This window comes from Rattus norvegicus, chromosome 4, assembly GCF_021556685.1.
Source record: "Rattus norvegicus strain SHRSP/BbbUtx chromosome 4, alternate assembly SHRSP_T2T, whole genome shotgun sequence".
Lineage (NCBI taxonomy): Eukaryota > Metazoa > Chordata > Mammalia > Rodentia > Muridae > Rattus > Rattus norvegicus.
This window is the reverse complement of record NC_141537.1, coordinates 14,009,098-14,022,301: the sequence shown is the minus strand read 5'-3', so window position 1 is coordinate 14,022,301 and position 13,204 is coordinate 14,009,098. Positions and strand designations below refer to the sequence as shown.

The 13,204-nt window shown below is 44.5% G+C and overlaps 1 protein-coding gene across 7 annotated transcripts in view; it reads right to left on the bottom strand.

Annotated features, from left to right (window-relative positions):
• Nucleotides 1-13,204, bottom strand: part of Reln (reelin) — a 420,816-nt gene that overhangs the window by 10,850 nt on the left and 396,762 nt on the right. For 4 of the 7 annotated variants that reach the window (XM_087655993.1, XM_087655991.1, XM_087655995.1 and 1 more), the window contains 7 exon segments: nucleotides 12,765-13,007; nucleotides 12,074-12,249; nucleotides 8,531-8,604; nucleotides 6,718-6,879; nucleotides 5,598-5,755; nucleotides 2,833-3,052; nucleotides 307-504 (listed from right to left, as the gene is read on the bottom strand). In XM_087655993.1, the coding sequence (XP_087512119.1) occupies nucleotides 307-504; nucleotides 2,833-3,052; nucleotides 5,598-5,755; nucleotides 6,718-6,879; nucleotides 8,531-8,604; nucleotides 12,074-12,249; nucleotides 12,765-13,007 (1,231 nt within the window). 7 annotated transcript variants of the gene reach the window in all.

Sequence of the window (13,204 nt, the reverse complement as noted above, 5' to 3'; positions counted from 1 at the left end):
ATATGAACGCATATCCTCCAGGTTCCCAAACAGTCGCTCCAAAGAGAGCCTCATGGCTGCTGTTCTCTGAAGGACTAAAATACTGTTTAAAGGAGGCGACATATGCACAGTGTCTTAGCATTTATTTCTCCATCCGTTCCCCCTTGCCCTTCTGCCTTGCTCAGTTATCTGCCCCTGGACCTACGGAAAACGGCAACACAATGTGGGCGGTCTGGGATGCCGTGGTTCACGGCATTGACCCAATAACCACCCGGCTTCCATGCCGCACTCGGTGAGTCACTGAGCAGGCTGGAGGAGGCCGCTTACAGGGGAACGTTGTAAGACACCCGCTGAGCTTGTGTGAAGTCCTTCGGCTGGTGCTGAGCGATGACGTGCCACGTGATGCCGTTGTTGACGCTGTATTGCAGCAGCACTGCCTTGTCCACCGTGTGGGGGCCGCTGAGGTCGCTGTTGCAACTGTCTGTCTGTGCCGTGCTCCCAATTTGCAAGACAAACATAATTTTGCTGAAAAAAGAAATTACGGGGAAATCAACTTTAGATGAAAGTTGGGAAACATTTAAGGGGGAGGAACTTTTCAATCTTTGTTTCTCTTAAAGTCTATAATTCCTGGGGTCAGGTTCTACACCTGAAGATCCAACCAATTACACACGGAAGACATTCTGGAGAAAACTGACTGAATGAGTAAGGCCTGTACTATTTAGCTCTTCCTCAAGCAACACAGTGTACCACCCATCTGCATACTTTACACACTGGACTGTAAGCCATGATCTAAATCACACAGAATCATTAGCACAGGCTAAATGCAAGTACCACATCAGAGAGTGTCCATGGGGACCCTGGAACTAATCCCCTATGTTTCCTAAGGGATGACTGTATACCTCAAACAGGTAAGAGGAAGCAGCTCTACCTTTCAAAGATGTGTCCCTTTTGCACGATGCTGGAAATTTGTTTAGAATATTTCCCCTGACTACCCCTTGCTCTCTGAACAGTAATCCAGGCCCAGCAGCCGAGGACACAGAACACAAACACAGCATGTGTACTGTATGCTTCTTTAGAAATGGCTCCAAGCCAAACGGTATCTGGACTAACTCATCATGTACATGAGGAAAGGTTTTCTGGAGATCGGATGAGGGAAAGCTGGGGTAGAGCACGCCGGTTCAGGCTCACACCTGTCCTTCAGGTAGATGCCTCCTCATGGTCCACAGACATCCTCATGCTTAGGGGACACAGCTCTTTGTGTGTGCGTGTGTGTGTGTGTGTGTGTGTGTGTGTGTGTGTGTGCATGCATGTGCACATATGTGTGTGGAGGCCAGAGGTCAATGTCCGCTGTCTTCAAGAGCTTTCCCACCACACTGTTTTGAGACAGGGTCTCTCACTGAACCTGGGATTGACTGATTCAGTTAGACTGGCTATCTAGCAAGGGCCGGTGTTCTTTTGTCTCTGCTTCTAGTTTGAGGATGAGAGCTGCATCTCTACAGTGGCTTTTAATGTGAGTTCTGGGTATCTAGACTTAGGCTGTCATGCTTGCAGGACAGACTCTTTACCCAGTGAGTCAACTCCTCAGCCCTGCAGACATGGACTTTAAACATAGAAACATCTCCTCATAGGGTTACTAGTGCCCAACAGGGTGGTTACATTTAGAGTAAATAAGGAATATATGTTATTTATATAACATCTTCATGCTTAGAGGACACCGCTATTTGTGTGTGCATGTGTGCGTATGTGTGCAGTTGTTCACTGACTTGTATGTGGGGGTCAAGGAAGCCTGACTCTAGATGAATTATACCTTCTTGGTAGGAAAAATGAGAATGTGTTGGCATTCTGTCTAAGCTCCACCCCCACAGTTACCTGGCAACAGCTAGCTGTGCCTGACTCACTATAAAGGGGCTGCTTGCCCCCTCCCCACTCTCTTGCTCTTCCCCTCTTCCCCTTTGTCCCTTCTCTCCCCATTTCGCTCCCTCCTTCCCTCCATGTACTCATGGCTGGCCTCTAATCCTCTCTTCTACTCTTCTTTTCTCATTAAACCTTTCTACATGGAACCACGTTGGTCTGTTGTGGTTTGACGTGAGCCGAGATTTCTACCCCAACAATGGGTACGGCCTTAGCATTTCCATGGTCCCCACACAGGAACTGCTTTTATTATATCCTTACAGCGCATCATACTGAAAACCACAAAATCTGCTTTTCTGCCTCAGAACATATTAGTGTTCTCCAAAGGAAAGGCTTCAGGTTAACCGCCCCCTTCTGTCACTGCACAGCTAGCCCGCAGATACCCGTGTGGTTCCTGAACTCTTGCCACCATTCAGTGGGTACCATTCAGGGCTTTGTGGCCCCTTCAAACCTTCACATGGTCCCCACACTCTGGCTTTGGCAGAATAGCTGAGGATGGGACTTGGGGAAGAAAGTGAACCCTGCCAGGGCCTTGCCATACATCACTCACATAACATACATACATTATGTGTACATAATATATAGTGTACGGTCTCTGCTAATTCTCTTCTGCGTTAGTAATAAAGATCTCCTCATCCTTGATTTCTATTCGCTAACTTTACAGGGGCTAAAGCTATTTGCCTTTGTAAACAATGAATTGACTCACACATCTGCTGTGGCTGCCATCGTCATCGCGTTACCTATGTAGCTAGTACGTGCGGGAAGAAATAACAAAGCCAGCCCACGGTTATGCTACACAGTGGCGGTTCAGCTGCTGAAACACACAATGGTTCTTTCACATTCAGGCTCCCTTGCTTAGTGGTTGCTATTACATGAAGTCCATGATCGGATCTGGGCTTGTGATCAGCTCTGCGCCTTGAGGGAGGCTCAGGGTTTGCTCACCTTGCTCGAGTGAGGTCCAGCGGCTTGGTGGCGGCTTGCCTTATCTGACAGCCATTGAAGTAGAGCGAGTCTCCGTGGGCATAGGGCGCCAGCTGCCCACAGCCACTTCCGATGGCGCCTCCCTGGATTGTTTCCCAGTTGGCTTCGGTGACTCTTGCCGATTCAAAATTATCTTTAATGTAACTGGGAAGCTCGTGACTGAAGACAGAGCAGTCGTCACCTGGGGGGGCGGGGGGGGGGAGAGTAATCACTGAGATCGGAATCAGCCGGGGTAAACACAATCCTCCAAGAAAAAAGAACAATGTTCGATTTTAGGTTCGAGCCAGACTTAGGCGAGAGCGGTGACGTGCCAGGCAGGCTCGCTCCCAGAAGCAATCATTCCTCTTGTACTTAGGTAGGTATTGGCTTACGGTGAGACAAATCCTATTACTTTTGAGTCGATGCTTAAACACGTGCATGTGAACGTATTCACTACTTGTGCCAATCTATTGCTTAAATGCTGTCCAGGCTTGTGCGTTTGGCGGTGATGGGTCTCACCAGGGAGCTTTCTCCCTGGTATAGGAGGTCAATCTAATTTCTTTTTCCTAGTACCATTTTGCAGAAGCTAGACACACTGTGTTGTTATTCTACATCCTGCTCTTTACTTAACGAGTCCTGAGAACAGAGTCTCTGTCTTAATTCCTCGGTGGGTTCCAGCACCTAACACGACTCTCGGTACCTTATCAATAATCAGCAAGGATGCTGGGATAAATAAACAAATAATAAATCCACTGGTAATGTCTCTCAGGAGCCACTGAGGTGAGACTGGTATGTCAGACACTAAGCCAGTACATCCTTAGATTTCTTCTTGATTTGAATGATACACGTTTCCTAAATGCCCTCAATGATTCACAATAGAAAGTCCCTACTTCCGTTGGATCAGGGAAGAGGGAAAATGCCAGACAGCCAGGCCTTCTCATGAGACATTTGATTCATTCATTTGCCCAAAGTTGAAATTCTTAAGCTAATAGCCAGGCAGACCCAGCCAGTCTTGGCAGCAGTGATAAGAGGGGAGCAGGAGGAGGGTGAGTAATTTTTGATATCAGAGATGTGTAGGTGTCTACATTAATCATACCCACTTCATCTGGAGGCAAAGACAGAGCACCAAGCAAGAAATCTAAATGGATCTCCCGGTAGAATTCTGACACATATATAATCTAACATTGTGTTCTTGGGGGGAAGCTGTATAATTTTTATCTTCTTTGGATAATCTCTCAGCTGGGAGAACTGGCAATGTTGATAGGGAAATAAAACCCAGGACCTGGTCATGATTACCAACTCTGTGCTTTTAACAAATACTTAACCTCTAAGCCAAAATGATACAGCGAGTATAAGAATGGATTTAAGGAACTTCTCATTAGAAACATGCACAGAACCAATGGGCTTAACATAATATAGTTACGTTTCCATAGGGATGGTGTTAGACAGCTATCTACAAGGGAAACGCCCCACATCAGGCTCCATCCACCACGGCTAATGTGTGTTAGGAGTCAGGACACCAGTTAGAGCGTATGCAGATCATCTATCTGCCTATTAAAAAGCCTTCTTGAAGGTTGGATAAAAATGAGCAGCACGAAGCAAACAGAGGCTTAAATAAACTACTTCTTTATCAAGCGGGAATTATTACGCTGTGAGGATGTAATGGTGAGTGTTTGATGGTGGAGTCTGGAGCCTGTTAAGAGTCTGTGCAAAAGGAGAGCAGGTCAGGCAGGTTTTCCCACCATGGGAGAGTCTGACCAGATGCTGTCCCAAACCTTTGGCCTCTGGAAGCCCACGTCATAGAAATTAACTCAGTTGTATGATGAAGCTTGCTTTTTTTTCTCCTGAGGAGCACAGTGACCCGGGAAGTTGAGCACTCAGGTTACCGGCTACATCCATGGGGTAGGGGGATGAAATATGGATGCAGGAAGGTGGGGTTAGACAGATGCTGATGAAGACAAGGCCCAGAGGAGGAAATGGAGAGTGGGTGTGGCTAGGACAGGAAGCTCATGTGAAAAGCAGGGGCCATAAGGAACTACAGGGTCTCCTATATGGATTTTTCCTGTCTACTTACAAATGTAAATCATCGTGTATAGAACCTATCAAGTTTATTTTTGCCTTTTTTTTAAATGCATAGATGTGAGGTGTCTTTGAGTATATGTGGGCACTGGTATGTGTGCACACAGTGGGCAGGGGACAACCTCAGATGTCATTGTCACAGATGTCATCTACCTCTTTTGAGTTAGTTTCTAACTGACTGGGGCTCATCAACTAGTCTTGCCTAGCAGCAAAGTGAGCTCTAAGGAACCTCCTGTCTCTGTCCCCAGCACTTACGGTGTGGGGACACCATGCCTGGCATTTTTATGTGAATTCTGGGATTGAGCTCAGGTCCTTGGGCTTGTAAGCCAAGTGCTTTACTGCCCGGGTCATCCTCCCAATTTCTCAGTCTTCTTTTAAAAATGAGTTTCGGGAAGCAGGAGGGGAACTATTTGGGAGGGAGGAGGGAGGGAGCACATACGTAAATATCATAACGAGAGCCAGTGTTTTGAAGGCCAACTAAAAAAATTATAACGCTTTCAGGAATACAGTTCAAGGCTGAGAACCCATTGCGATGATAATAATAATAGAAGACAAAGACTGTGCCAGCCCCCTCTGCCCCTCACATGGCCTTCCCATCCACTTCCTAGTGCCCTGTATGTAACATAAGGAGTCCACAGCCCTGTCTCACGAACAGCCCGGGTTCAGACCTTGGAAGCTTTCATCACAGATGCAGACGGCCCCTGTGGTGCAGTAACCATGTCCGCTGCAGAGCCTGGGACAAGCCTCTCCAATGTACACGTGGTCGATGGCCCAGCTTTGCTTCTCTGTTTCTTCTCCTTTCTGGATCCAGCGGAACTGTGTGGCACTGAGAGACCCAGGGGAGAACAGAGTCAACAGGCTTTCCTGTGTCTAGCCTCTGCCTGTGGGAAAGGGGATCTGACTCAAAGTGCCTCGAAAGCAGGGAGCTGACTCATCTTCCAGACCTTGGGTGTGAGTCTTCACGTGCCTTTCTGAAAGCTGTATCTTGTCTAAGGTTTTCTCTCCCTTTGCCTGTGCCCATGCACGCATGTGTTTGTATGCGATGTATGTGGAAGCCAGAGTGTTATTCCTTCTATTCAACTTTTATGAGGATTTCCTATTCTATTCTACAGTAATTCCATGTCCGGGTGTGTATGTGTGTGCACATGTGTGTGTGTGTGTGTACACATATCTATCTATCTATCTATCTATCTATCTATCTATCTATCTATCTATCTAAATTAAAGAAGCATATAATTCTCTAAATCTTTCAGTGAAATGAATGCTGCTTCTGGAAAAATCACCCAGTATCCTCAGCTTTCTGTAACCTGGCAACCCAGGAGGTCTGCGTGTCTACACGAGCAACATAGGCTTTGGCAGGATGGAATGCTAGGGCAGAATTAGCTCCAACTTCAGTCTCTGTGTAGACTCTAGCATTCAGGATGTTTGACTAAGTGCCACACAGGTATGATAATGTAGTTAAAAGAAAATCTGGACTCTGTGAGTAATTTACAAATATGTTTTAATCTTTCTTGGGACATGGGATGGCAAGAAGAAGAAAGGGTTCTCATGCTGCAGCTAAAATTCTGTTCTCATCTTTCTGCACGGCTGTGTAGAGCAGAGGTTTTCAATGTGTGGGTCTCGACCCCTATGGGGTCAAACGATACTTTCACAGCGGTTGCCTAAGACTGTTAGAGATCACAGGTCTTCACATTACAATTTATAACAGTAGCAAAATTACAGTTATGAAGTAGCAACAAAGCCACCACAGCATGAGGAACACTGGGCTCACCTCTGCAGACGACCCACCTTGAGGAGACGTGGTCTGGCAGCTGGATGGTGATCCTCTTCCAGCTCGAGCTGTTGACAGCGTTATAAATGGTGGCCTCGTGGAACTGGAAGGGGGAGCAGCCGATGCTATTGGAAGAGGAAGGTAGGCACTGGGTCTGCACGAGCTGCCAGGAGTCAGATCTGTAGCAATCAAAAGGGGTTGCATTAGACGAGTCAGAAGGACTGTGTGATTAACACATCAGGTGATACTTTGAGATAGGATTAAATTGTTTTATATGAATTTCCTCTTTAAAAAGATTCATTTCTATTTCACATATATGAATGTTTGCTTGCATGTATGCATGGGCACTACATGTGTGCAGTTCCGGCGCAGGCTGAAGAGGCAATCCGACTGGAACTGCAGTTATAGACAGTTGTGAGCCTCTGAGAGCTGGGAACTGAACCTGGGTCCTTTGGAAGGGCAGCCAGTGTTCTTTACTGCTGAACCATTGCTCTAGCTACCTCTCTTTAAAGATTTATTCATTTAGAATTTCGTCTTTTAAAAATTAAATATAACTATGATCACTGAATTACTGAAAATAATTTAGAATATAACCCTAAAGTTATATACCTACAAGTAACATTAAAAGAACTCAACCTACTTATGTCTGTACATGAAGACATTAATGCATGTAATAATGTATTAAATACATCCATGTATGTAACGATAACAATTAAAGAACTATGTCTATACATCTACACATGCATGTAATACTAAGCTAAAGAGAAAGAGGCCATGCATTTGAGAGGGAGTGGAAGAGGGGAAGTGGGAGGTAGAAAAGATGTAATTATATTTCATAAAAATATACATTCTATACAAAATAAAAAGCTATTCCCTTGTAAAATATCCCATTGGAGAGGTTTGAGGGAGAGTAAAAGGTTGGAGGTGGGGAGAGGAGAATGTAATATAACTCTATTTCAATTAAAAACATTTAAAATATTAAGAAATGATCACACCAAAACAAAAACCCTAAACCTCTTGTGGGTCACCCACACTCCAGTGGACAGCCCTGTACTCATGCACATAGGAACAGCTCTTAGGGGAATGAGCGGGTTATAAAAGAAATGCTAAAATATCTTATATATGAAATTCTCATAGCATCACTAACTTAAAACCAAAAAGAGAATAGCTTCTCATTAGATGTGTGTTAACTCTTTAAAACCACATTAAAATATGTGAATGCATTCAGATGACAGACTAAAATGACAGCACGTGTAAGAATGGGTTTAAGGAACTTCTCATTGGAAACATGCACAGAACCAATGGACTCAACATAATATAGTTAGGTTTCCATAGTGATGGAGTTAGACAGCTATGTACAAGGGAAACGCCCCGTGTCAGGCTCCATCCACCATGGCTAATGTGTGGTAGGAGTCAGGACACCAGTTGGAGCACATTCAGATCACGTGTCTGTTAAAAACCTTGAGCAGATAGTTATATGAGAACAAACTCAACATCTTATTTTAAAATGTAAAGCAGATGCCCGGTGTGAAAACTGAGTTCTTCCCTTTGGTTTGAAAGAAAAAAATATGAAGACATGGATGCAAATTTTATACTAGTAAAATTCGTATGAATATTCACAGGGGCTGACCAGGTCTCCCTAGGTATGGCAGGCAGCCCCAGTCTCCCCACTCCTGGGGTTATAGGTATGCCATGAGTGTACCATGCTCTCCTGAAGACTTCTGCTTTTGATACACAGAATTGCTTCTTTGCAAGAAGCTACTTTGAAATTAGACCCACGTTTGAATTATGTTTTCGGGTTTGGAAGAAATGTAAACGAGTTTCACTAACCTTGCGTCCTTAGTGTACTCCAGCATGACGGAATGAAGGTCACCACAGGAAGTGGCTTCACAACCCACCACAATCTATAACAAACAAGAACAGTCAGTATAAGGGCCAGACTGGGTGACATCCAATAGAGCTAATCAGAAATCCTCTATCTCGATGTCAAGCCTCTAATGGGCAATCAACTATTCAGAGGAACCAGCAGCCTTCCAGGGCGTGAAGTCATTCCTTAGAGCGGTTAAGACATGCACTTTTCAGAGAAGCTGAGGATTAAAGATTTTAAGGTATTACTTCTACTAATTTAACTAATATGCCACATTACACGGATTTGGATAAGCTAAATTGGCTAAATATATCCCGAGAAGAGTTTATGGAGGGAAACTAGAAGTATCTTATGCAAGGCACGTTCACTGTTTACACACGGCACTCATCTGCTATTAAGTTTTTCTTTGGAAGTAAAAAATTAAAAAGAAACCATTACTTTAACAGTCATTCTATGGCTGTTTCTCCTTGTCAGTATTATCTGCAATTAAATGTTTGAACCTTAATAGTGCATGAATGCTGTAACATTTGGTGACTCAAATATAAGTTCTAATTGTTGATCCAATCGACAAACGCTATTCACTATTGGTATTAGGGCAAGTTAGTGCTAAAAATTTCAGGCGTAACACTCATAAATGAAAGTTATGATTCAAGTTTAGAATAAGAAGCATCATCCAATAATAGTAGTGGGAATGTAAGAGACACACATAAATATACAGGGAGAGTGAGATTGCAGCTGATTAAATGCATTGGAAATTAATTCATCTGTTAGGTGCATGTGCGCTGACCCTAGAGGACAGAGAGCACCTCGGAGTCAGAGGAAACAGAAAGCTGAGGCTGGAGGTAAGTGGAGAGGGAACGGAACCCTGTGGGGGGAAGCTAGAGAGCTGAGCCGAGCTTCACAGGCTGTGATGCAGGAAATCAAGCCATTGCTCTTAACTCGCCAAGAGCAGAAAATCACTGAAGGTTTGAGGGGTGAAACAGTGCGGGGCTACATAAAGCTCATCTGAGGCTGACTTCAAAGGTAGGTAGGAGTGGAGGGAGACTGGGTGCCAAAGGGGGACTTGATGGGTATATGTTGACTTAAATAGAGCACACATGGACTTAAGGGTGCAGGGAAGATCTGAGGAGAGGAGGAACAAGCAGAAGTAGAATTAGAGGGCACTGATTATAGTGAAAAGTGAAGACTTTAAGACATTTAAAGCTAGTGAGTGGGGAAAGGTGGTCTGATCAGCAGAAGTCTGATGTATGGAAGAGCTGTGTAGAAGGGAAGCTGTTGAGCTTACCACGAGACATGCTAAGAGCAAGTCAGACATGTGCAGAAATTACTAAAGGAGGTAAAAAGGAGCTGTGGCCAAGCCTGATGACTCGAGTTTGATTCCTTGGGGTCAGTGGGGAGAGAACTGACTCACATTGTCCTTTGACCTCCACATGGGCAACCGTGCATACATGACACACAGACACATGCACATACCTCAAATCAGTAAATGAATTAATGTAACTCAAAATACTAATATAAAAGTGAGCTGTTAGTGAGCGGTCAAGGTTAGATACCCATATTTGAGACTTGTTTTTCAAGGTATGATACAAGCAGGAAGACTGTATGGAATTCTGAGGGATCAGATGCAATAGAGGGAGACTCTGGGAAGCACGGAGAAATTCGTATGTTTGGAGGGAAAAAGATTACAAAACCGGCATACAAGTAGATACCAAGGAGATAGAATAATGAGAGGGAGAGGAGAGACAGAGACAGAGACACAGAGAGAGACAGAGACAGGCAGACAGACACATACACAGAGACAGAGAGAGAGAGAGAGACAGAGAGAGACAGACAGACAGAGAGAGACACACAGAGAGAGACAGAGACAGAGACAGAGACACAGAGAGAGACAGAGACAGGCAGACAGATACATACACACACACACACACACACACACAGAGAGAGAGAGAGAGAGAGAGAGAGAGAGAGAGAGAGAGAGAGAGAGAGAGATTTTCCACAGTTGCAGAGGAAGACAACAGAGTTGAGTATGTAGAGGGTATAGGAGAGAAGAAAGGATCACTGGATGAATGTTGACTCAGGTGGGGTAGAGTCTAGGATAACCTAAATTTCAGGGGACAAATTTAGCTTTATTAAAAAATTTTTTAATTTGTATGTATATTAATGGGATTGGGGGAAGCCCGTGTATTTCCATGGAGGGAAGAGGCATTGGATTCCCGGGAGCTGTAGTTACAAAGGTTGGGAGCTGCCTGACAAGGTGTTGGGAACTCAGCTCAGGTCTTCTAGATAAGCAGCAAGCATTCTCAACTGCTGATCCAGCTCTCCATCTTGCTTCCTTTTATTTTAAATAAATTAATTTGTTTGGAGAGAAACATTAGTGCTCTTCAGTTCTGAGATCAGAGCCACCCAAGGAGGAGACGAGACAGACCTCAGTGGGACCAGGAGAGGAGAACTTTGACTCCCAAAGGACATGGCTTGGAAGTTGGTGTGGAATCAACTAAGGACAACCATGAGCAGCTTTCGAATTGCAAAAGCTGAACACAGTCTTAAGGGATAGTAAGCACTGAGAACACTGGGTCATCTCCGAAGTGAGTCTAACACAGAGCCAAAGAGAACGGCAGGTGCACGTCTGTAATAAAGCCCCCAGTTCTGCATTTAGAGTAATTGATGTTTTTAAAAACCTAATAATGAAATACTTCTATATGTTTGTCAGACATCAGAAAGAGAGCCTACGAATCACTATGTCCTCCTTTCTAGCCTGCTAAGCAGTAGAAAAAATTTAAAGAAATTCCTCTAGTTCTGTGAGGCTTTGGGAGCTACAACTGTGTCAATGGGCAGGTTTGTGGAGTTGGAGACAAAGGAACATTGAAAAGTAAACTGAAGAATAGGAAAGAAAGTAAATGGAGTGATGCCGGTTAGGCAGAGGGAAGGGAGTGTGGCTGATGAAGGTGATGTGGCTTATGAAGGTTGGTTAGACAGAAGGAAGGCTGATGTGTGGCTGATGAAGGGGGTGTGGTTGATGAAGGGGGTGTGGCTGATGAAGGTGATGTGGCTTATGAAGGTTGGTTAGACAGAAGGAAGGCTGATGTGTGGTTGATGAAGGGGGTGTGGTTGATGAAGGGGGTGTGGCTGATGAAGGTGATGTGGCTTATGAAGGTTGGTTAGACAGAAGGAAGGCTGATGTGTGGCTGATGAAGGGGGTGTGGTTGATGAAGGGGGTGTGGCTGATGAAGGTTGGTTAGGCAGAGGGAAGGAGGCAGTTGGGTTCTAGGCACCGACTGAAGCCTTTTATTTGGCAGATGAATATATACGAGCTGTAACATTTCTTACTGCCGTCTTCACATCTCCACAGATTCTCATCTATGCTCAAATAACCATACCCAAATAGAGTCTTTGCAAAACGCAACAACAAGCTACAGTGCCTTTTAATGGGTGACATCGATCATTGTGTGTCAGAACAAATCTCTTTTCCCACAACCCACAGAGGTTCCTGTATCCCTTTGACTTACTTTGAATTGCATCATGTATCCTGGTTGTATGATGAGCTCGCGGGAGGAGAGAGCATTGTGGGTCTTGTCCTTTTTTTTGTTCGGCCAGTAGAGGTGGAAGGATGGATTGCCACAGAACCCTGCTGTCCTTACTGCATTGGGGTAAAAACTCCAGTTTTCTTCATGGGAAGAGCCTTCTGTTAAGTAAGTGGGAAACAATGCCATGCGTTATTTTCTTCAACTAAGACATTCCATGTTAAATTATTTTCATGTTTACTACCAAGGCTGGTGTTTATTTTACACAATTGTTTTAATATATAAATGCCAGGGGAGAGCCCAAGCTTAGGGCAATACTATTAAAGGTCGCTAGAACGATCACTTTACTATAAAAGGGGAACTGCTTTTCTGGGTAAAGATTCTGTTTCTTCCTAGGCATCTGCACTATGTGTTCTGAACAGAAATTACTAAAAGGACTAACATGTTTTAGGTATTGTGATTATAAATTATAATTAAAACAGTTTTTATTTAGCAATGTTCTTTAAATTCTCAGCAAGTGACAAACTTTGAAGAGTTATCAATCGAGGAGACCTAAGAACAGCTCTCTGTGGTTGAGCAGCATGAACTAGACCCCCGCCAAGGTGCTGGCTGTGCGATACTTATCTGATGCCTCCACTCCCAGCGGACAGAGAAAACACTGGAGTTTTCTTCTTACCGTCATCAAAAGTGTCCACCAGTTGGCTTGGATTGATTTCTGCTCCACCAATCAGAATGTTGTCCAGGGCCCACTGCGCACGCTCCACCCCGGAAACCACGAGCCCATTGCTGATCACAAAAGGCTGCCACCAGCGAAGTCGAGTGGTGTTGGTGAGGGCCCCCTCAGGGAGGAGGATGTAGTCGTGCCTCACCGAAATGTATTTCTGGAAATCCATCTCATGAAGCAAAGTCCAAGTGATTCCTATAAAAACAAACTTATCAGCTCCGCAGGAATCGCAAGTTCTGTCTGCTTCCTAAGAAAACTGCTTACCCAGGGAGTGAAAACCGATTCTAGGGACTTTTAAGTGTCGACACTTGTAATCATGGCTTCAATACAAAGCTGATCACGAATGTGAGGGTATTTAGACACACAGGGTCAAAGTAAATATATATCCTTAA